Below are 24,452 nucleotides of genomic sequence, written 5' to 3' on the forward strand. Positions count from 1 at the left end.
TCTTAAAGTATCTATGTACTTTGCTGATATGCCAGTTTATCAAAGTTGTCAGAAAACTTAAAAAAAAACACTATTTGGAGATTAGATTGGTATGGATTTTGATGGTACATTACTCCTCAGAACTTCCCTTCAATTTTTCAACATCAAGACACACAATAATAAGCCCTTCTCAATAGAACTTGAGTATGTTCCTAAAGAATTATAAAATAATCAGCTCCCGAGTGATCACACCCGTTACTGTAGACTGAATTAGTTCTTCTAAAATTCATATATTGAAATTTAAATCCCTGTAGCTTAGATCATGACTCTATTAGAAAATACGGTGTTTAAACAGTTTAGGAGCAGTTTATTAGGATAGGTTCAAGTCCAATATAAACGATATCCCAAAGAGAAAAATGCCTTCAAAAAGATGATCATGTAAACACTCAAAGAAAGCAACCATAGGCATATGAGGGATGGAAGTCTCTGAGAAATAAATACACAAACAAAACTTCAATGTTGGATTTTTAAACTCTAGCGAGGGGAGAAAACTGATTTCTGTTGTTAAGCAATATGCTGTGCTATTGATCCAGCCCTTCATTATCAAAACTATCAAAACAATACATTCTCTGAGGTCAAAATCTTGATCCAGTGTTCTTTTCGCTCTAGGAAATGTGACTCCTTGGACACTTCAACTTGAATAATGAACCCAACTTCCTAAAGGACAAGGTGAAATTTCCCTTTATCTGGACTCTTTGAAGTCTAATACTTTTCAGTCAGAATTATGTTCAGTTACCTCTTGTTCCACACTTAATCATTATATCATAATGAAATATTTATCTTTCCCAGAACACAAAAATAACATTTCATAACTACAAGTTGAAATACCTATTTGCCCCAAAGGTTTTACTGTAAGTTTTATTTCACAAACTTATTTTTCTGCCCTGAAGAGGTCTTCCAAATTGAACTCTGCTGTCAATTGTTTCAGGAAGTCCTTTGCTTATTTCTAGAACATAACAAATATTATTGAGCCCCATGCCTCATATATAATTTTATCTTTATGCTACATTTTCTTTATTGAGCTGAGTAGAGGCTAAGGACTATACCTATGTCATCTGTTCACCACTAACATAGTAATTAAAAATTGGTTAAGTGATTTATTCAAAATCAGAATGGAATTGGAAAACTTTTTTATTCTTATAAGATCTTACTAACTTGGCTTTCATCTTTTGTGTCTATAAGGGGAAGGATTGGGAATTCGAGAGTATAAGACATGTTTGTTTTGTAATACAGGCTCAATCAGTTAACTAAAAGCTCTTTAGTCCAATAGTTTCTGTATTCAAGTACTGATGAGGATAAAAAAATGTTGGACCATTTAGGAAATGATGATTAGTGTGTAAAATTATGCATATATTATGATAAACATTACAAAAATTCTTCCCCATATATATAAATAGATAATAAAATTATCTATAATAACATAATATAAATAATATGAATAAGAACTCCCACTTTTGGATATCTATCTATATATCCATATACTTATTAACTGGAAACAAGATATATATATGTATATACATACCCATTTTGGGGTATATATGAACTGGAAACAAGATCTCAAAGCTATATCCAAATATTCGTGTTCAATTAACTATTATTTTTAGTTACAAAAAGAAGGAAAGAATCCAAATATTCATTATGGATAAAAAAAAGAGACCAGGATTTCAGTTCAGTATAAAAGCATGATCCCTAAATTCAATCCTCAGTACAAAGAGAGAGAAAGAAAGAGAGAGAGAAAGAGATGAAAGGATAAAAGAAATATAGTAAATACATATCATAGAGTACTCTTCAGTATTAAAAGAGAAGGAAATAATTTTATATGCTACAACCGAAACAAACTTCATAGCCATTATATCATGTGAAATTAGATAATTACAAAAAGAGAAACACCATATGATTCTACTTACATGAAGTAGTCAAAATCACAGAAACAGAAAGCAGTAAGTTGGTTAGCAGGGTATGTTGGACTGAAGGGAGAATAAAATTGTAGGTATATTTCAGCTCTAAAAAAATTTTAAGATTATTATGCAATAATGCATTTAATGAATGATAATATACCTAACACTACCACATAATTTTAAATGGTTCTTATGAAAAATTAATGTTACATGGTTTTGTCATAATTTTTAAAAATTGTTATCTTTTAAAATTGGCTTAATTTAGAAAAAAACAACATAGAATGCTCAATATGGGAATACTTTCAAGATGAAACAGGGTAAAGTCACATAAAATACTAAATGTTCTCTTAAAATCAAGAGCAAGAATGTACAATGTTCTCAACACCCAAAAGGAAAGAGACAACAAAAGGGAATGCCCTGCCACAGAGGCAGAGTGGGATGAGGGGGATGAGGGTGGGAGGGATATTATCCATGGTGGTGGAAAATGGGCACTGGTGGAGGGATGGGTATTTGATCATTGTATAATCGAAACCCAAGCACAAAAAATTGTAAATCTACAACTGTACCTCATGGTGTTTCACTAATAAAAATTTTTAAAAAAAAGAATGTACAGTGTTCTTGCAAAACATTCTGCAGAACATTACACAAAATTCTGCAGAACACTATATTGGGTTTCTGTAGGCAATTCAATAAAACAGAAAATAAAAGAAATTTTAACTGGATAAAACAAAGAACAGTATCTTATCCATAAATATATTGTGCATGGAAATTATAAAAAATTCCAAGGGAATTAATAAATAACAGCTAAAATTAATAAGAGAATGTACCAAACTTCCAGAAACTATTGTACCATCCCCTCACACACACAAAACCACATTTATATTTATCAAAAACAAGTGAAAAAATTTTAAATGCCTTTGCAGTAGATTAAAAACATAGAATAACTGAGAGAAAATTTACAGAAGATATGAAAGGCATTCATAACGAAAGCCACAAATCACTGTACAAACTAGACTGCTTAATAAGCAATAGTTTCGCAATATCAATTTTCCTGAATTGATCCACAGATAGACGCCATCCTATTCAAACTGCAAGTAGAAATTTAGGAAACACTGACATCAGTATTTATTACCTATGTAGAAACTAAAAGCCTATGATACCCATAACAATATTGAAAATTTTTAAAATTTGAAATTCACACATACATCATTATGAAAATATTTTAGATTTGTTGGATTTAGCATGGATAATTTTATTAAGTATAACAAGTAGAAATAGCAAACATTTCTATTTCTAGAAATAGAATTTTGGGGGCACACCCAATGGTGCTCATGGCTTACTCCTGACTCTGCATCCAGAGATCACTCCTGGAAGTGCTCAAGGGAACTTATACGGTAATAGAGATCAAATCCAGGCCAGCTGCTCTTATGGTAAGCATACAAGGCAAGTACTGTCTCTCCAATCCCAAAATAATCTGTGAGTTTATGTGCAAAATACTCACTACACTTTTCTCATAGAATTAATACGTATACACACACACACACACCTATTATGTCATGATTGCTCTTATATGTGCTGAATTGATTGATTGAAGCTGAAAAAGAAGTCTATCTTGTGATTTGTCTTTAAATGATAATAAACAATGGGAGAGTTACTTAGGATTTTCCTCCTCTTTCTTTAGTGGACTCTGTAAAAATTATCAGTTCATGTGGCATATCCTGGAAGTATTATTCAAAGGCAAATCTGCCAACTTGATTTGTTCCCCTCAACACTTTATTTAAATTTACCAGCCTGGCATATTCTATAGCACCATCATGAGCCAAACAAAGTTCCCCTCCTCAAAGAGGGTGTTTTGGCAGGAACCTGTTGTCTATTATTTGAGTAACATTACAATTAGAATAGATCAGCTCTTGACTGAAATAATTGGATCTATGGGACATTGTCCCTAGAGTCTCAGAATTCATAATACTAAAGGAAAATATTTCTAACTTTTAATTTGCTGAACAAATTAGAAACTTCTGCCGGATAACAAATAGCTTAAATTGTCTTGCAATGCCAATGGTTGGCCTTTTCCTTAGTACAGATGTCAGGAAAAATGTAAAACAACAAATCCAATGCTTCGTTTCCAGTAGCATGAGAACGTCTGTCAACTTTCTTCTTCCAGGATTTGAGATGAAAACCCTGGGCTTGTGCTTAAAGATGTTAGTTATTAATCAGATCAGTGGCTCTATAAGTCTATCTTTCTTTTCTACTAATGAATCTTCCAGTTATTTTTGACAGTATTCTAGGAATAGTAGAAGAAACTTGTAAACATGGAAAACAGAACAGTTCCTGAGTAAGACCACATTAGGAGAGGAAATCATTCCAGTGGTTCAGAGGTAAATAGAATACTCAATCATCAATGAGACACAAATGTTATTTTGGAAAAAAATAGACAAAATGTAACAGACTTGGTTTTGGTTCTCAGACTCTCTTGCTTTCTTTGTATAAACTAAACCTTCTCTTCTCAAACTTTACCGAAAATAATCATGCAGCAAGAAAAAGCCAAAGGTTACAGATTTTGTATGTTTCATGCTTAATCCTCTTTATTATTAACATATCTCTTCAAATATATATTACTATCATCAAGCTAGAGAGACATTTAAGTGCATATGCTAAAACTTCACAGTATTAAAAAAGCATAAAGTGTAAAGATATTACATTTTATATGTGATAAGTAAAATTCATCCAATGTATACATACAAATCAGCTTGACATAGTAAAAATGTTCCAGGCAAATTTGACATTTGTAGCTTATTTTATCTTCCTGGGATTTTCTCACTATCCCAAAGTTGAGGTCATCATATTTGCACTGAGCTTCCTGATGTACCTAATAACCTTGCTGGGTAACATGACTCTGATCTCTATCACCATCCTGGACTCCCGCCTACACACACCCATGTACTTCTTCCTCAGCAATCTCTCATTTCTGGACATCTTTTATACTTCTTTTGGTCTCACTCCAATGCTGACAAACTTCATTTCAGGGGAAAACACCATCTCATTCTTGGGCTGTGCTGCTCAGATGTACTTCTCTCTTGCAATGGCCTCCACTGAATGTGTGCTTCTGTCCATGATGGCATATGACCGGTATGTGGCCATCTGCAACCCCCTGAGATACCCCGTCATCATGAACAAGAGGGTTTGTGTGCAGATTGCAGCTGGCTCCTGGTTGACAGGGTGCATCACATCTTTGGTGGAAACAGTCTCCGTGCTGCAGCTATCTCTATGTGGAAAAAACATAATAAATCATTTTGCTTGTGAATTTCTGACTTTCTTGAAACTGGCTTGTGTTGACACCTCCATGGAAGAATTAATAATATTGGTGATCACTGTATTTCTAATTCCCATGCCAATGCTCTTAATTTCTTTCTCATATGTATCCATCCTTGCCAATGTCCTGAGAATCAGCTCAGTGGACGGTCGAAGCAAAGCCTATTCGACCTGTGCTGCTCATCTGGCTGTGGTCATTTTGTTCTTTGGAACAGCTCTCTCCAGGTACATGAAGCCTTCATCCATAGATTCACAGGAAGTAGATAAATTTATAGCCTTGGTATATGCTGCAGTGACTCCTATGTTAAACCCTATAATATATAGTTTACGGAACAAAGAGGTCAAAACAGCTGTAAAAAGACTGCTGATGAATCGCTCTTTTGCATCATCTTAATTTCTGTCTTCAGATAATATAGGAGCAATTATATTTACCTGGATAATTGAATTTATCAGAAATTAGAAAAAGAGTTGGTATAAACTTATACCTGGAAAATACTCATTTTCTATATTTGTTCAATATTAAGACTAATACCTTATATATCTTGTAAACAAAATATTTGATATTAATGGATAATTTAATCCTAATATAGTATGTTCCTAGAAAAGTAGTTGAAATTTATTGAATATTCATACATTAAATTTGAAACGTGTTTATTATTTTATATTTGACCTGCTGGAATCATCTAAGTGTTCATATTAGAACTAATATAATAACTACAATATAAGTTTACTTTTGTTTTGCCTTGTTTTGGGGTCATACCCAATAGTGCTCAGCACTTACTCTTAGTTCTGTGCTCAGAGTTTACTCCTGGTGATGTTTGTGGGACAATATAAAGCCACGTTGACCGCATGCAAGGCAAGTGCTCTACTTGCTATACTATCTCTCTCAAGCCTAGAAAAATTTGAAATTACTCATAAATTACTATTTCAAAAATAACAAAATAGGTATTTACAGTCAAGTGTGGATGTAATTCAAGATTTGTGTATATATATATAATTTTATACATAAATGCATAGCTACAGATAGCAAAAACATTAGTGAAATAAAAAAAATCATTAATTTAAATGATAATTTAATGTTGCTACTCTCCAGATATCAAAATGTGAATAACATGGATTAGAGGGCTAGGGAGTAAAGGAGGTTTGGTACTTGCCTTACATGCAGCTGATCTGGGTTGGATATCCAACATCCCACATGATCCTCTGAGCACCACCAGGAGTAATTCCTGAGAGCAGAGTTAGGAATAACCCCTAAGTATCACTGGTGTAGCCCAAAATCTGCCCCCGTGAAAGTATTTAAATTTATGAATACAACATGAATTTTGTGAAGGATCTATATGTGGGAGTTGAATTATGTATCTGTGCATATGACAGAATATAATGAAAAGATTTTGAAAAATATAATTCTATTTAAAAAGTAGAGAAGAAGCATAACATTAAAGAAAATCTGAAGTGTCTACAAATTTAAATTCAAATTATTCTTATATAGTGGCTGTGGTGAAAAATGAAAGGGCTTGAGCAAATGCATTTTATGCAGGAGCTCCAGGGTTCTATGTCTAGCCCTATGTGGCCCCCGACAACACCACATAGTGTGGCCCTCATCATCCCAATACATCACATGGAATGCCTCCTGGATCCCCATGAGCACTTCTGAGAGGCAAAAACAAATAAGCCAATTATTCTCATATATCATTCAATTGTCTCAATGAATGCATATACATACATCCTGATCTTAGAACATGCTGGATTGGCTATTTAATGCTGAAAAAGAAGATATTCCTATATGAAGAGCTATCAAGAAAACTATTAATCAACACACTGTGAGAAAATATTCATGGATTCACATATTAATAAATGTGAGTAGCTACACAAGCATTCTGCTAATACTGCACTTGATGAGATTTTTTGTCTTTTCCACCAGAACTTAGAAATAATTATACTTATATGAACATATTAATTTCTCTTTGTAAAAAACTATCCTCACATATAAATGGAGGGTGACTATATTTTATGAATAAGCTGACTCTTGCCAGCATAGATATAATCTTATTGTACATACTTATTACATAGGAATCCAATCTGAACAATAGGAAGCTTTCGAGGAATGACTTAGTTGAGGGTCAATGAATTGATGAATAAACCATTTGGGAAGAAATAATTTAATGATCAGTAACTGTGCTTGTGTTCTTAAATCATGAACCCTTGGCATACGTGAGAAAATTTTGTTATTCATAAGATATTATATAATAAGTGATATTAATTTAGAATGTTTCCAAAATAACAGAGTGAACATTTGACTATGAATAAAAGATACACAGGTATTGTTTTTCCCCTCAAATAACAGACAATAAAGACTGTTGTGATAGTATCATTGGTTCAAAAGAAAGAACTGTTAACCCTATTACCTACCCAAGCTCTACAATCACAAAAAACACTGATTCCAGGTATAACAGATATACAAATACCATACATGCATTCACATTACATTTTCACTTTTTTTTATTTATTTACTTTGGATCTCTCAAGTGGTGCTCAGAGATCTCAGGGGCCACACTGGGTAATATTAAGTTAAATAGTTCAATGCCAGGGCCCAATGGCGCAGTGCCTTGCAATGCTAGAGTCCACAAATGCTATATATGGCAGTGTGTGGGGGCCTCAAGGATTACACCCAGGGATGCTCGGATTCCTTAGGGCCACATCCAGCTTTGCATAGAAGAGGCTTGAGTTTGATCTCACTGCATGGTCCCATAAACACCACCACGTGTGCTTCCTCCAAACAAAACATAAATGCTCTCACTTCCTCAAAAAATGAACAATAGAAATTCCCCTGAAACAGTTTCTGGTTACAGTAATAATAAACAAATAAAAAAGAAAAATAACAAAAATTTAGAACATTGTTATATTGTGTTCCTGACAACATTTGAAGTGCTTTACGTCCAGTAATAGAGTTCAAACAATAAAGCTATGAGTTGACATTGGTAGTGATTTAGCCCATTTCATCAATCACATTACAACGTCCACTTTCCAAACAGGTAAATTGAATAAAGATTAAGGATCTTATATTATTTCTAAATAAGATCTATTGTAATAGAGGGATACCACTTACTTCTAAAGCCAGTCACTTAATCATTGTTTTATTCTACCTCTCACAATTAACCAAATATCACTGGATTCACTTCTCCCTTAATAAAGAGTGAATAAGAAATATTGACAAAATAATGGGGTAAAAAAAAGAGTGCTGGAAAAATACTGACACTCAGGCTCATCCAGAGTTCTTTAAGTTAGATTAAACTTAAACCTTTATATTTGTTTTCCTTCAGAGTACAGGGTCACCTATGATTTACTAAAATGACGTGGCAAGGTGGAGGTCCAAAACAAAAAGAAATACGAATCATAATGGACATGTCCATAATGATGCAGACCTTGGTGATCACCAGTCAGAAAATTTATCATACATAATCTCCCATATTTCTCTTAATAAAGATGGAGAAATTCTGAACTATGTGCCATTGTCTTCTCATACGCTTCCCTCTCCTCAAGATCTTGAGGACAATCTCCTAGACTGTCAGAAATTGGACTTAAGGATTCTTACTAGTACCAACATTTTTTAATTATCTAACTTTTAAAGGCATAAGCCAATTAAAGTAAAAACTTACATAAAGAATAAAATTAAGGAAAGTAAAATAAATTCATAACAGCAAAGCCTTCTGATTTTGTTGTTATTTGGTGGTCAAGTTTAGGTCGCAAGTTTACAATAATGTTTACTCTCACAATTTTATTGTACAAATTACTGCATCTTAATCACCACCAAAGTGTCCAAGACAGTTCACCTCTGTCCTTATGTCATTCTAGTTTGTCTCTTCCTCCTCCTCTGTCCCCACTGCTTGCTAATCTTCAGGTTACTTTTTTAAACCTAAAATTAAAGTTTGTCATCTATTCCCTTATTTCCTCATTTTACTTTTCTATATGCCTCCGCTCCTCTTGGAGAGCCCAGCAAGCTGCCGAGAGTATCTCGCCTGCACAGCAAAGTCTGGCAAGCTACCCATGACATATTCGATGTGCCAAACACAGTAACAACAAGTCTCACAATGGAGACTTACTGGGCCCACTCGAGCAAATCAACGAACAATGGGAGGACAGTGCTACTGTGCAGTGCAGTGTTTTACAAAAGAGCTGAACCAATCGACATTCCCATCTTCACTGCTCTTTTAAATTTTATTGATTAAAGACATTTTGAGTCCGGATTTAGTTTTATTTCTTCATAGAACACGTGTTAATTAATGTTAGTTATAAGTTGTCTACTTAAGTATTGTGTGTTTCTACTTGTAAACGGTAAATATCATGATGTTACCTGCTTTTTCAGTATTGTGCCATGTGATATCACAATTCCTTCAACAATGTTGAAATATCTAAGTAATTGAAACAAATACTTGTCAATGTTGGAATTGTTTTATGCACTAATTCAAAACAACATTTGACTGTAAGATTGTTAGATAATAAAATAGTTAAATCACAATTCATGCAAGAAGCATATCATTTCTTTTTTTCAAGAGATTATATATTTTTTAATTTTTTTAAATTTTTAATATATCTTTTAATTTTTTTATATTTTATTTCTTTATTGAATCACTGTGGGAAAAGTTACAGAGCTTTCGGGTTTAGGTCTCAGTCATGTAAGTATCAAACACATTTCCCTTTACTAATACTTATTTTTAACCATGAACCCCAATAGAACCCCACCTCCCACCCCTCCCAATTCCCGTGAGGCAGATGAGTTCTAGTTAATACTCTATCTAGTTTGACTAGATACATTGTTTCGATAGAAGATACACAATTATTGTTTAGAGTTTACGACCCCCCCCCCCAATCAGATATGCTGAAACAGTGTTGTGAAATGATTGCTTTCTACAGCTTGGTTTAAGAATGAAATGATGTCGCGCGGCCACTATCGCGGCCGCGCGGTTTTGGATTTCTGCTGTTTCACTTATTAACCCTGGAAGTATTTCTATTAAAAGTTAGATAGTTAAGAGATTGGTTTCTGTGCTCTGGAGTCGTGGCCGTGCCGGAAAGCCACTCGTGGGGGGCAGCCGGTGACCTCGGTCGGGCGTGAAGGACGGCCCAGAACGCCCCCCTTCCCATGAGGCCCCCGCCGCCCCCCGCCCCCGGCTCAAACCTGCTGTCCACAAGGCTCCCGTGCGGCCGCCATCTTTCTTTCCAGAGAGGAGCGGGCGAGCGGGACAACACCCTTTCCCCTCCGGGCAGGCTTGGCGGCGCGGTTTAACACATAGTCCATTTGCTTTTCTGCTCCACGCGGCTGGTTCTCTGTGCTAAGTCCTTGTGCCTCCGGGGCCGTGGCCGTGCCGGAGAGCCGCTCGTGGGGGGCAGCCAGTGACCTGGGCGTGAAGGACGGCCCAGAACGCCCCCCTTCCCATGAGGCCCCCATTGCCTCCCGCCCCCGGCTCAAACCTGCTGTCCACAAGGCTCCCGTGCGGCCGCCATCTTTCTTTTCTATCTTTTAATTTTTACAATTTTTATACATTTTATTTTCAAAAATGTAGTTCAGAATAGTTCATTACTGATAATATTCAAACAAGCACCCAACTAGCGAGCATCTTCCCACCAAAATAAGAGGGAAGTGTATGAAGGTTGCTGTATTTTATCCTGGGGCCATTTAAGCCCGTATAGACAAGAATACAATCAAGTATGTTAAATCCAAACAGGAGTGTGCTACTTTAGGTACAACACTGGGCTAGAGTATAAGAGGTCACGGGGCCACAAATGGGGCCACACACTCCAGGAAATACTGCATTGGTCTTTTCCAGGAGCTTTATTTTATAGTCTCTGGATCTTGACCATTGATGATGTTACATGACGCCGGGGAGGGGGGGGCAGTTTGTGGGTGTGACTACCTAGCTACTGGAAAACTGAGTATCTGGGTAGAGGAGGCCCAGTCCCAATCCTCGCAGGCCTGGAGATCTCAGCCACGGGTCCCACAAACCTGTGTTCCTCTGTTGGTTCCTGCATGGGTGAGGCTCATCTGAGCATGGAGAGTGGTATTGAGCTTGGCTGTGGCTGGGTTCTGGAGGTTTTCAGCTGCTGGGGCTCAAAAATCATATTATTTCTATAAAATTTACAACCAATAGAAAGAAAACTTGAATTTTATTCAAAATTAACTATTAATAGCAATGCAATAATAAAACCCATGTATTAATGAATCTAAATATATTATTTCAAGTGAAATTTGTCAAACGTAATAGTCAATTTTGAGGTAGGAGACATACCTATTCCAGTACAGTGCATAGGAGTCACTGCCAATGGTCCTCAGGGGACTTTATTGTACAGGGAATAGCCATAATTCAAATAAAAAGATATGAGAAAACATTAAGCAGTACTTCATTTCTTAATTTTATATACAATAATAACATATGAGGATGATATCTTTCAACTTGTGCCCCTAAATATAGATAGTCATATAAACCAATATTATCTTTAAAAAGAAAGAAAGCAAAAGGACAGAAAAGTTCACCTAAGCTACTCCATGATTTTACTGTCTCAGCACTCTTTCTGTTTGGAAAGACCCCAGGAACAAGGAGATGGTTCGATGGTCTAGGGCAGCAGGTGCTCAGAGATTGTCACAGTGCAGAGTGTCAGAGACATAGTCACCCACATGGGCCTTAGACTCCTAGTCATACGACAAAGTTTATTAGGAAAGGCAGAGTTAAATAGAGGCTTATGGAAAATGCCTACATGCACTAACAGGAAGGTGGCAGAAGGAGGCAGGATATTATTGTAGCTAGGAGCACTGCTCTAAGGCAGAGGCAAGGTTGAAGTACTGCTGATACTCAAAGATGTCTGTTTCCCACATCTCAAGCCATGGACGCCAGCAAATAAAGGCCAATTAATCAATGTTATTCTTAGAAATGTCAGGATTCCCTGAAGTCAGGACGAGGGAACTCCCTACAGACCCAGCAACCTCTAGTGGTCAAGGCATCTGCTAGCAAAGAACTCCAACAGTATCCTACGGGAACCTTAGGTTGATGATAGTTTTCAAGTGCATGGTCTAAGTAACAGCTTACAAGCAAAGGTGAATTCCTGATAAAACTTCCCAACAGTTCTTGTGATCTACAGTTTATCTTCCAACATTTTCTTCATTGTATTTCCCTTAGATAAAGCCATTTATGTGGCTTACTAAAACCTCATGTTTTTATTTTACTTGACCAATTTAGTCTTAGTTCATTGCCCAAAATCTCTGCTTATGGATCTTAATAAAGGCACATGCATTCAGTCTTATCTCTCTCTATTACCACAATATCTTTATGTGGTTTCTTGAGGCATGCTAAGTGCCTTCTCCAGGATTTGGCGCTTAAAGATGTGGAGCTTAAAAAAGAGAGAAAAAATAGTTTGTTTCAAATTTGTAATGAAGGCAAACTACCACTGTTCACAGGTGATATATGTATTGTACATAGAAAATCCTAAAGAAGTCACACACATGCAAAAAACTCATAGAAATAATAAATCTGTTAAAGAGGTAGAAGGAACTAAGGTGATCTAAGGCATAGTTCAAGTTAAAGACAAGTGAAACAACATAATAGGATGAAAAAAAGAATTTCCTGTATGTTTATCAATAAAAATATTCATAGACTAAAAAAAGAAAATAATAAATTTATCCAGTAAAGTGACAGGTTACAAAATCAATACAGAGAAACTAGCTGCATTCTTATATACAAATAATGATGTAGATGAGAAGGAAATTCAAGAAATCACATTGAGGATCATGCTCCAACATACTTAAGTATCTAAAGGCCCTCCCGTTGATCGTCGATTTGCTCGAGCGGGCCCAGTAACGTCTCCATTGGAGACTTTGTTGTTACTGTGTCTGGCATATCGAATACTCTCGGTAGCTTGCCGGGCTCTCCGAGAGGGGCGGAGGAATCGAACTCGGGTCGGCCATGTTGGCCGCTTTATTTCAAAGGGGATAAAGTATTTAGTGAAAACTTTAAACCAAACTGAGATCAAGATTCAGAATGTCTTGTGCCCACTGCCCATGCCAGTGGTCATTCCAGCAGTGTTCAGGTGCCTACAGGAAGTTCCCAGTGATGCTCTGGGAACCATGTGATACTGGAGATCTAATCAGGGTTATCTACATTAAAGACGAGTGCCTTAACCATCACATTACCTCTTTGACTCAAATAGTTTATTTATTTGTGTATTTAAATTTATTTATTGTTTTTGACACAACTTTGAATTTTAACATAATTTCAGGAATATTTCAAATCAATGCCTGTATGCATTACATTATGTTTTCCAAGTCATTTCTGTCCACCATGTGTTGAAATTTTTGCCCTATTTGTACACACCCCACTTTTTCTTCCTTTCTGCTAAACACTACTTTGTTCTTATAGTCTGTTTTGATTTTGCTTTATTCAGTTTGCTTATTTTCTAGAGATGACCCAAGTTTATCTCTATGTGACTTATTTCACTTAACATAGTACCTTCTAGTTCCGTTCTAATTCATGTTCTTGTAAATGACAGGATATCATCTTTATTTAGTTCATTAGTATCATGTGTGAGCCAGCCAGGAGCTGGAGCTGGAGCAGTAGCACAGTGGCAGGGTGTTTGCCTTGCACGCAGCCAGCCCAGCCGAGCCCGGTTCGATTCCTCTGCCGTCTCGGAGAGCCCGGCAAGTTACCGAGAGTATCTCGCCCATATGCCAAACACAGTAACAACAAGTCTCAAAATGGAGACGTTACTGAGCCTGCTTGAGCAAATCAATGAACAACAGGAGGACAGTGTTTGTTTTGTTTGTTCAGTATCATGTGTATTATATATGATAAATAATATGTAAATAAAATAAATATAATATAAATACCTTCTTTTTCCAATCATCTGTCAACTGGGACTTAGTATCTTTCCAGAGTTTGGTTATTTTAAACAAAGCAGTCGTTGTTGCTATGTACTTGGTGGTACAAAGACTTTTCAGAATTAATGTTTTGTATTTTTTAGGTAAATATCTAGACATGGCATAACTGAATTTCATGTGGTTTCTATTGTTAATATGCAGAATAGTTTCCCGTATCTTTTGTCATTCTGGCTTAACAAATTTGCATTCCCATCAAAAGTAAAAACGTGGAGCCCTCTCTCCACTTCTTTCTAGATGTTTTCTGTCTTTTTGATAACTTCTTTTTTTTAAAATTTTTATTAGTGAAACACCGTGAGTACAGTTGTAGACTTACAAATTTTTGTGCTTGGGTCTCAGTGATACAATGATCAAATACCCATCCCTCCACCAGTGCCCATTTTCCAACACCACGGTCCCAGTATCCCTCCCACCTCCCATATCCCCCATCCCACCCTGCCTCTGTGGCAGGGCATTCCCTTTTGTTCTATCTCTCCTTTTGGGTGCTGTGGTTTGCAAAAGAGGCATTGAGTGGCAATCATGTTCGGTCTATAGTTTGGTCTATAGTCTACTTTCAGCATGCTTCTCCCATCCTGGGAGAATCCTCCCAACACCTTTATTTGGTGCTCCCTTCTCTATCTGAGCTCCCTTTTCCCCTAGCATGTGTGACTGGCCTCCAAGCCATGGAGCAAAATTCCTGGTACTAATCTCGGCCTCTCTTGGGTGTTAGTCTCCTATTTTGATACTTTATGTTCCCCAGATAAACGTAATCTTTCTATGTCTATCCCCCTCTTTCTGACTCATTTCACTTAACTTGATATTAACTTCTCATAGGAGCATATTCAGAATATCATTTCAGTTTGTATACAAATAATAAGAGATATAACAAACACCTATTTATGTGTCTATTGTGCAATTGTGTCCTTTTTGGATAAGTATCTGCTAAGATCATCTATCAATTTTTTAAAAATCAAATTGATTTTAATTTCTGAGTTTCATGAAATCTGTATATAATTTGGATGTAAAGATGACTTTTAAATATCTTTTTCTATTCTGTAGGGTATTTTTCCACTTTGGTGATAGTATCTTTCACTGTACATCATCTTTAAATTTTGATGTATTTCAATTTATTTTTGTTTGTTTGCCCTCTTGCTGTTGGAATGGGTTTTCCAAATCTTTAAGTTCATGTCAAGGATTACACTGCCTATGTTTTCTTTGTGAAATAAGTGGTGTCAGATCTTATACTAAGTAATTTAATTTATTTTACATTTCTGTAGATGACAGTCAACAATCCAGTTTCATTCTTTAACTTGTGTCTGTTTAGTTTTTCCCAGCACCATTTACTTAAGTATTCCTTGCTCTATACATGCTTGCATATCCTTTGTGTGAAACAGTTGTATATACAATAAATTCTACACCTTGATTTATATATGATAAGTCTATGTATAGATTCATTACTGAGCCCTGTGCATGTTTGGTTTTATGCGAATATTACACTCTTTGACTACACCCACTTTAGAGTACAGCAAAAAGTCAGGGAGCATGATACCTCCTTTTCTGTCCTTCTTTTCTCAAGTTTTCTTTTCCTGTTTCAAAAAAATTTTGTGACTTTTGTCTTATTTCTGTGAAGAATGTCATTGAGTTTGTAATAAAAATTGCATTAGATTTATATACCTATATGCAATATGGTCATTTTAATTATGTTATTTCATCTAATCTAGGAACATGACATTTTTACTTACATTTATTTGTGTCTTCTATTACTTTCAACATTTTACTAATGTTTTCAGTTCAGAGCTCTTTAACTCCCTTAGTTATATTTATTCTTAGCATTTTAGAATTTTATACTCTTAGGTATTATTTTAGTTGGCAGTATTCTTACTAATTTACTACTTGTATATAGAAATGCAGCAGATTATTTATGTATTTATGTATATCGATATTGCAGCCTGATAATTTACTATATTTAATGTTTATAAATAGATTTTTGTGGTTAGGGAAGCCACACCCAGTAGCACTCAGGACTTATTTTTTGCTCTTCACTCAAAGATCATTCCTAGAGATCTTGGGGGATCATAATAGGCTTTTGTTCAGACTTCCATATATTCTACATAGTATTACATAATCTTCATAGTATTCAAATCTTTTTCTCTGATTTGAATGTATTTTCATGTCCTTTTCCTACTTAATCACTCTGAATGAGACTTCCAAAAATATACTGAATAATGGTGATGTGAAAGAATTTCCTATTTTCTATTGAAACTTGGAGGAAAGGCTCTCAGTTTTTTACCATCAAAAGTAATGTTAACTGTATATTTTTTATATATATTGCCTTTACTATGTTGAGACATGTTTCTTCTATACCTAATTTTGTTGATTTTTAATAATGAATGAATGATGTAGATCTCACAAAATTATTAACTATGAAATATACACATGGTTTTGTTTCTTTATTTGTTGATACAATATATAAAGTTAATTTATTTGTATATGTTGAACTCCCTGGAATTAATATTGTTTGGTCACATTATGTGATTATTTGAACTTTGTTAGTTATCATTGAAGAATCCTGTATTTTTACACTATAAATATTTTGCTTTTTCTGTAGTGTCCTTATCTTCTTTGTAATTAGGACCAGTGTTGGCCTATTGTGATTAGAAGTTTTTCTTCCTTTTCAATTTTGTGATAAGGCATGAGAATTGGTATTAATTCTTCATTAAAAATTTGGTAGGAATTCTGATTAATTTACTTACTCATGATTGATCTTCTCTGAATTTCCATTTTTTCTGATTCTTTATTGTAATGTTTTTTCTAAGAATTTGTTCATATCTTCAAGATAGTTTAATTTTATGCCATATAGAAGTAATAATACTTTTGTTATCTGATTTCCGTAATATTTATCATAAACTATTTAATTGTTACTTATTTGTTAAACTGGCATATATTTTCCACTGTAGAATCAAGAGCGATAGCACAGCGGTAGGGCGTTTGCCTTACACGCAACCCAAGTTCGATTCCTCCGCTCCTCTCGGAGAGCCTGGCAAGCTACCGAGAGTATCTTGCCCGCACAGCAGAGCCTGGCAAGCTCCCCGTGACGTATTCGATATGCCAGACACAGTAACAACAAAGTCTCCAATGGAGACGTTACTGGGCCCGCTCGAGCAAATCGATGATCAATGGGAGGGCCTTTACCTGCCTTTACCTTTAATGTTTAATTTACAAGTGAATAGAAGATACACAAATTCATATAAACATACAGGGCAATGATGAAAATAGTACATGTTGTAGTATCATGGCTTTGATATTATACTGCCATATGATGTCATCATTGGGAGAAGCATGATACCCTGTTACATTTGAATTTTCTATGAGTCTCTTTCCTCAAATGAAATATTTTCTAAGGATTGGAGACATAATACAGTGGGCACAGTGCTTCCCTTGCACTGCTGACACAGGTTCAATCCTTGGCACTAAATTTGGTACCCAGAACCTTTCTAGGATTGATCCTGAGTACCAAGCCATGAGTAAGTCTTAGGTGCCAATGGCTGTAGCCCAGAAATATGCCTAAAATTATTTTTTAAACTTTATGAAAACTCATATCTAAGATCAAAACAATTTTATATGCCACAAAGTATAATTTTATTTTAAGTTTTTGATTATTTAAAAAAAAGAAAACTCACTCTTGGTTGTGGGTTGCACAATCAAGAGATGACAGAATATATCTTATCTAAAGAATGTTGTTTGTTTATCACTAAATTAAGTAGCATCAATATTCTATGTTGAAAACTGTATTTTAACTATGGTAAAGCAATGCCTTTCAGAGTAATTTAGAATAGACAGTGTGAAACACTTGAAATAGTAAGAAAGAGACAAAGGATCCAATAGGATCTTGTAAGACTGTACTGAAGATTCAGAGTGAAGACTTAGAAAAATTTCTTTGATTAATCTTGCAAAGTTTTTACAAGTCTGAAAGGGTATCAAAATAAAAATATTCACACATACATACATCTAGTATTTTCCTTACAATCTGGGGAAAGAAAATGAGTACATGTAGATTATAAAAAAACATAATTATTTAGGATAAATGATTCATTTTTTATAAATTTCCCTGGTACGTAATATGCTGCCAGGAGATATCCCTGAGCACAGTTGGGCATAGCCCAAACTTCCCTTGTCTCTTCTGTCCAAAAAAGATTTGAATCTGAAAGAAGTGATGTGCTAATCCTCTAAGTATCTGGAAAAGACATACCAAATAAAGGGACTAGCATGGACAAATTCTTTATTTTTATTTTTGCCTTGCATGCGGCCCACGGGGCCCACCTGGTTTGATTCCTCCACCCTTCTCGGAGAGCCCAGCAAGTTACAGAGAGTATCTCACCTGCACGGCAAAGCCTGGCAAGCTCCCAGTGACGTATTCGATATGCCAAACACAGTAGCAACAAGTCTCACAATGGAGCCATTACTGGGCTCACTTGAGCAAATCGATGAACAACAGAAGGACAGTGCTAAAGTGATTCATAGACAAAGATTCATTATTGTATTTTATTATTTGAATTATTTGAAATTTTCCAAAATTGAAAGCTTTTATATGTACATACATATACAGACAAGAACTACAAATGTTTGTAGAAACCATTACAGTTTCATTAAAACAAATAACTGTGATTTGGGAGAATATGATTCAGCAAAAGAAAAAAATCATATCTGCTACCCAATAATTTTATTCTTTAGAAATTATTCTATAAGAATTAAAAATTATATATGTAACTTTAAAGACAGAAACATAAAATAGAAATAGTATATCCAACCAATTAACATTAAACTTAATTAATTTTGTGAGTTTAAATTAGAAAAATAAAAAATTTAAAGCAGTCGTGTGTGGGTGACAACAACACTGAAAAATTTTAAATCTATATGCATTTCATTTTAAGTTCTTTAGGGAAGGGAGGTGGGCACACTTCTTGATGAATGTGGTATTGTGTGGTATTGTGTTTCTTATGTGCATAAGAAACTATCAGTAACAGGATTGAAAATCAAGCCAGAGAGAGTACAGTAGGCAGGGTTCTTGCTGTGCATATAGCAGACCATTGTTCAATCTGTGAAACCCCTGAGCCCTCCCAGGAATGATTCCTTAGTGCAGATCAGGAGTAAGCCCTAAACAAATCTGGGTATGATCCCCCAACCAAAAAAAGAAAGAAAGAAAGAAAGAAAGAAAGAAAGAAAGAAAGAAAGAAAGAAAGAAAGAAAGAAGAAAGAAAGAGTAATAAAAAACAAAACAGTATTGTACAGCATTGTAAAACACAGAACTTCAATAAATTAATTTTTTAATTTAATTTATTTAATTTATTATAATATGTGATAATCTTTTTGTGTTTCTATATTTTCTGCAAAGTACTTTCAGGATTAGTTTTAAAACAATTTTCTGACCATATATCAGCAGGAACAAAACTTGCCTGAGCTAATAATAAGGAATTAACATTTTATATATCAATATAAAGAGTTTATTTGGGAAGTTTGGGGGTCACATTTGGCAATGCTGAAGTTCAACTCCCATCTCAGTGCTTGGGGGTCAACCGTGGTATTGTGTGACCAGACAATGCCAGGAATAAAACCCGGACCTCTTGTATACATAGTACACTTAGCCCCTTGGGATATCTCTCTGGACCAAAAGAAACAGTATTAACCAGGCTTTGAAAATAAAAATGATATAAAACTGCATATGAAATACTAGCATCTATCTATCTTATAATGAAAAAAACATTAAAATGCTAAGGAATAGGCTAGGGCAGTAATTATCTGTTTTATAGAGAGAGACATATGCCTAAAACTTTAGTGGCACTGGACAAAGTTTGAAAAAGAATTGAATCTAGATCAAAGTGGAACATAGGCCTTCTCCTAGTAGAGTTAATAGAAACCCAAAAAGGCTAATGCGCACAGAAGTCCAGATAGAATTCAAAGCACAACCAAAAGGACCAACAGCTTGAGGCTTGCTGCAGTGACAGCACTTTAGCCTAGGGAAATAGAGACAAGCCAAAGAATTTTTCTGACCAGGTCATTTAGCTCAGAAATCAGGACTGACCAAGGAAGTAGCCTAAGACACAGCTTCAAGTTAGAAAGCGTGAGATGATGTTAACGGGTCTTAAAAAAAAATAGGGAAAATTGAGTAGGAAAATTGACTGTCACAAAGACCAGTGATATAAACAAATGAGAACCTATGCTCACTCATAAGGGAAAAAAAATTCTATGGAAAGCAAAAAGAAATGATATTAAATGTACTGAAGTGCTGTAACCCAGTGGAATATTAAATAAAACCCACTGGAATGTTTTTCTTTCTTTAATAAATCAATTATGCCCTTGTACAAAACCTGAAAAATATTTGATACAAGTTAAAAGCTTTCTGGTGTTATTATCCCAATGATATTCAGCCTCCTCTTCAAGATGATTCCTCTGCTAGTATACAGGCTAAGGAGGAAAATTTAGCACTCCTTTCAACCAAAGTCAAAACTTACTCTACCACACAAGTCCTTGAGACTCAGTTGACTCATATTTGGACAGTCTTTCCTTTCTTTCACAGGGGCAGTAGTAAAAGGTCTATCACCATTTATTATGTAACATATTTCTATGATAAAAATCTCGGTTCTATTTTCCCCCTATTTTTTGTTTTCTTTATCTAGATATGGGGTAAGTATAGGTAAGTAGGAGTGGTGTTTTATATTGAAAGGAAAATTTAAAAGGGTAGATGACTGATCTAAGTTATACTTTTAAAAAGAGAGATACTATCTACTGTTTTTAAGCATCATTTGGAGTCTTTAATTCCTAAATTCTATATGAATGAAAGATCAAGTACTTCACTAAAGGGAATAACCATGAACTTGGCACTGTGCTGGCTGCATTATGCAAATTATTGAATCTTTAAAACACTGAAAGCAGTTTTGTTCTCTGTTTTGTAAATACGGAGACTGTATCACTGTCATCCCGTTGTTCATTTATTTACTCGAGCAGGCACCAGTAACGTCTCCATTGGTCCCAGCCCTGAGATTTTAGCAGCCTCTCCTGAGTTATCTTTCCCAACGCTACCATATTGGAGGCTTTATCAGGGTCAGGGGAATGAGACCCGTTATTGTTACTGTTTTTGGCATATCGACTATGCCACGGGTAGCTTTCCATGTAAATATGGAGACTACAAAGTAAAAAGAAGAAGAAATTCCCTAAGATAAGTTTAAGCAAGTAGTTTGTGATGGAGCTGTATGTGTACTTTTTGGTTACTTCCAAACACTAAGTTTGACTTACGTGACTTTTTCAGGGTGATGTTGTCATTGTACTGTCACATTGCACAGCGTAAAGACTCTTTTCAAATATTCCCCAGGATAGAAGTCAAAAGAACTTAATATTCTTGTAAGATATGAATTGTGTGTGAATCATTAAGATATGAACTCAGTTATTACCATTCTCATTGATTGTACTAAAGCTGGGTGGTGGGATCATGATTAAGATTATCCCTATATAACTTTGCTTTCCCTAAAGAAACTTCTCAGTCATCACCCCATGATGTCACTTCTATTCTTTAGACACTTAAGACTCACATTATCCTTTGGTTTTAGTTAACAGATTTCCGAACCAACAAATATTTCACAGCAGCTTTTACATCCTTATTTCTTAAGCTATAAATGATAGGATTTAGCATAGGTGTCAGTACCCCATAAAACACAGAAATCAATCCTTCCCTAGCTTGCAAACTGTCCTTTCCAAATTGTTCTTGAGACTTGGGTTTGACATACATAAAGAGTATGGTACCATAAAATATGATGACTACAGTCAGATGTGCTGAGCAAGTAGAAAAGGCCTTGCGTCTTCCAGTGGCTGAGTTCATTCTCAAGATGGTGTAGAGGATAAAAATATAGGAGAAAAAGATGACTGTCAGTGGAAGAATCAGAAATACCATATTTGATATCACCATGGTGATAATATTGAGAGATATATCAGCACAAGCAAGATTGAGGACTGCTAATATTTCACATATAAAATGATTGATAATATTCTTCCCACAGAAAGGTAATTGCATGGCAAGAGATGTTTGCACAATTGAATTGATTCCACCAGAGAGCCAAGACACAGAAGCCATCAGTACATACACCATCTTGCTCATAATGATGGGGTATCTCAGAGGATTACAGATGGCCACATAGCGATCAAAAGCCATCATGCCAAGGAGGAAACACTCTGTTGACCCCATTGCAAATCCAAGGAACATTTGCACTGCACATCCAGAGAAGGAAATGTTTCTTTTCTTTGAGATTAAGCTCATCAAGGTAGACGGAACAGAAGAAGATGTATAACAGATATCCAGAAAAGAGAGGTTGCCAAGGAAGAAATACATGGGGGTGTGAAGGCGGGAATCAAAGACACTTGCTATGATCAGAACACCGTTGCCAATTAGAATTACTAGATACATAACTAAAATTACAACAAAGAAAATAATCTCCATTTGGGGGTAACCAGAGAGTCCCAGAAGTATGAATTCTTTCACAAATGTATTATTTATCCTATCCATATTCCAGCTCTCAGGATATAAAAAGAAGCCCAAAATTTAAACAGTTACACTGTCAAGCAATAATCAATGTAATAAATTACAAATACCTGGAATAAGCATACTCTCACTAGTGAAACAGTGTTTTTCTCTGAAGTTTTGTAGTATATTTCTGTAACCTGTTATCTTCAAGAGTGCTTGTGCCTAAAATACAATGATAGAGGGAATTTGAAAATTTCTATACTTGCATCTAATGTGTGAACACTTAACCTGGTTCAGGAACAAATTCAGAATCAGCCTTCACTACTATTGAAAACAACTTTAGTTAAAACCCCTCTATTATTTAGTATATAGAGTATAGCCTGATTTATTTCTTTATATAGGCTCAGTTAAAGCAAGATAGTGGAGGCAAAAAGCATCTTCAAAAAAAAGTACTGGAATTTTGATTTAAATATTTACCAGAAATACAAAACACTTAAAAATAAGTTCTATTTTATGCCCATTTATCTAGTTGGTACTGTGGATCCCTTCTGACTTAGTTATATTTTTATAGGGAAGACATTAGTTCATATTAAATTGATCCATATACACCGTAATTTAGTCTTTTCAAAGATAGATGGTGATTTCATAGCTATAACCCACTCTCACTATATTATTTCCCATTAGAATACAAGTACATAGACCAGTTCTGTAGATCTATAATGGAAAACATTTGAAGAACAACAGCCTTCCTTAGTTTTTCTTTTCTATCACTTTAGAGATAGAATTTGTTTAAGTGAACCCAAGGACATAGCATATGCTTAAATTGTATTTATATATGACACTTCACACTATAAAAACAATTCATTTTCTCGTGATCTTTATCATTTTAATGTAAAAATATAATTTTTTCTGCTATAAAATCATGAATCCCAGATGTTAGCCAATGAAGTTTAGAGCTTTTTGACCTTTACCAACAAAAGTGATTATAAAATGTTTGAATATTTACCACCAAGCACTATTTGTAATTTTTGGCCTTGTAGAAATAATGAATGATTTAAATCTTTAAAAAATAATATTCTGTTAAAATTGAAACTGTCAGTAGACCTGGGTCTGGGCCGATGATTGTGTATATCTGATATTTCAAGAATTAGCCAAAGCATCTGGTATGCAGTAACATCACCAGTAGCAAGAAAGTCGTTTAGCTACAGTTAGTTAGCAAGCTTGTGGGTTAAAGGAATTTATAAACGAAGGCCTTAGCACTCTTAAGCACCCACATTTAAAACCCAAAAGGATAAACACAGATTTCATGAGGAAATATTAACATGTTCTATATTTGCCCCTCATGGGAATTGGAAAGGTTGGGTTCCCTTCTAGGCAAATGCAATGTATTTCATGTCACTTAAATGACTTCTCCTGTCATGTATTCCAAAATTACCCCTCAATTCAAAGCCACCTGAGCCAGGCCTAATTTTGCTCTGCTTTTTGTTTCCCAGTTTTTATTCTGTAAGATTCTAAATTGGTTACTTTTTATTGGTTTGAAAGGAGGAGTTTGCTTGTCTTATTCATTTCTCTACACCTAAAGTCTAAACTCTGTAACTGCACCTAGCAGGCTTTGACTGAATAGATAAAGGTTTTCTTTCTGGATTCAAGTAATTTCCCTGTGTGTCATTTGAGAAGTTACATTCAAGAAAATTTTATCATTTCCAAATTTTCATTTTCAGCAGACTTTGTGTATCTTTCAATCAGTAAGACCAACATGACATCTTATGCAAAAATTGCACCAGTTTATAAAATAAAA

At 35.1% G+C, this 24,452-nt stretch overlaps 2 protein-coding genes across 2 annotated transcripts; one reads left to right on the forward strand and one right to left on the reverse strand.

Annotated features, from left to right (window-relative positions):
* Nucleotides 1–4,701: 4,701 nt before the first annotated feature.
* Nucleotides 4,702–5,643, forward strand: LOC130026644 (olfactory receptor 13F1). The gene has a single exon (XM_056117475.1). It carries the CDS (start codon nt 4,702–4,704, stop codon nt 5,641–5,643), a length of 942 nt encoding a protein of 313 aa, XP_055973450.1.
* A 16,099-nt stretch (nt 5,644–21,742) lies between these two features.
* On the reverse strand, nt 21,743–22,696 carry LOC130026486 (olfactory receptor 13C4). The gene has a single exon (XM_056117325.1). It carries the CDS (start codon nt 22,694–22,696, stop codon nt 21,743–21,745), a length of 954 nt encoding a protein of 317 aa, XP_055973300.1.
* Nucleotides 22,697–24,452: the final 1,756 nt, after the last annotated feature.

This window comes from Sorex fumeus, unplaced genomic scaffold (genome assembly GCF_029834395.1).
Source record: "Sorex fumeus unplaced genomic scaffold, SorFum_2.1 ptg000034l, whole genome shotgun sequence".
NCBI classification, from domain to species: domain Eukaryota; kingdom Metazoa; phylum Chordata; class Mammalia; order Eulipotyphla; family Soricidae; genus Sorex; species Sorex fumeus.

Coding starts and splice junctions, on each gene's coding strand:
- LOC130026644 (XM_056117475.1), top strand. CDS start 4,702: ATGTTCCAGGCAAATTTGACATTTGTAGCTTATTTTATCTTCCTGGGA.
- LOC130026486 (XM_056117325.1), bottom strand. CDS start 22,696: ATGGATAGGATAAATAATACATTTGTGAAAGAATTCATACTTCTGGGA.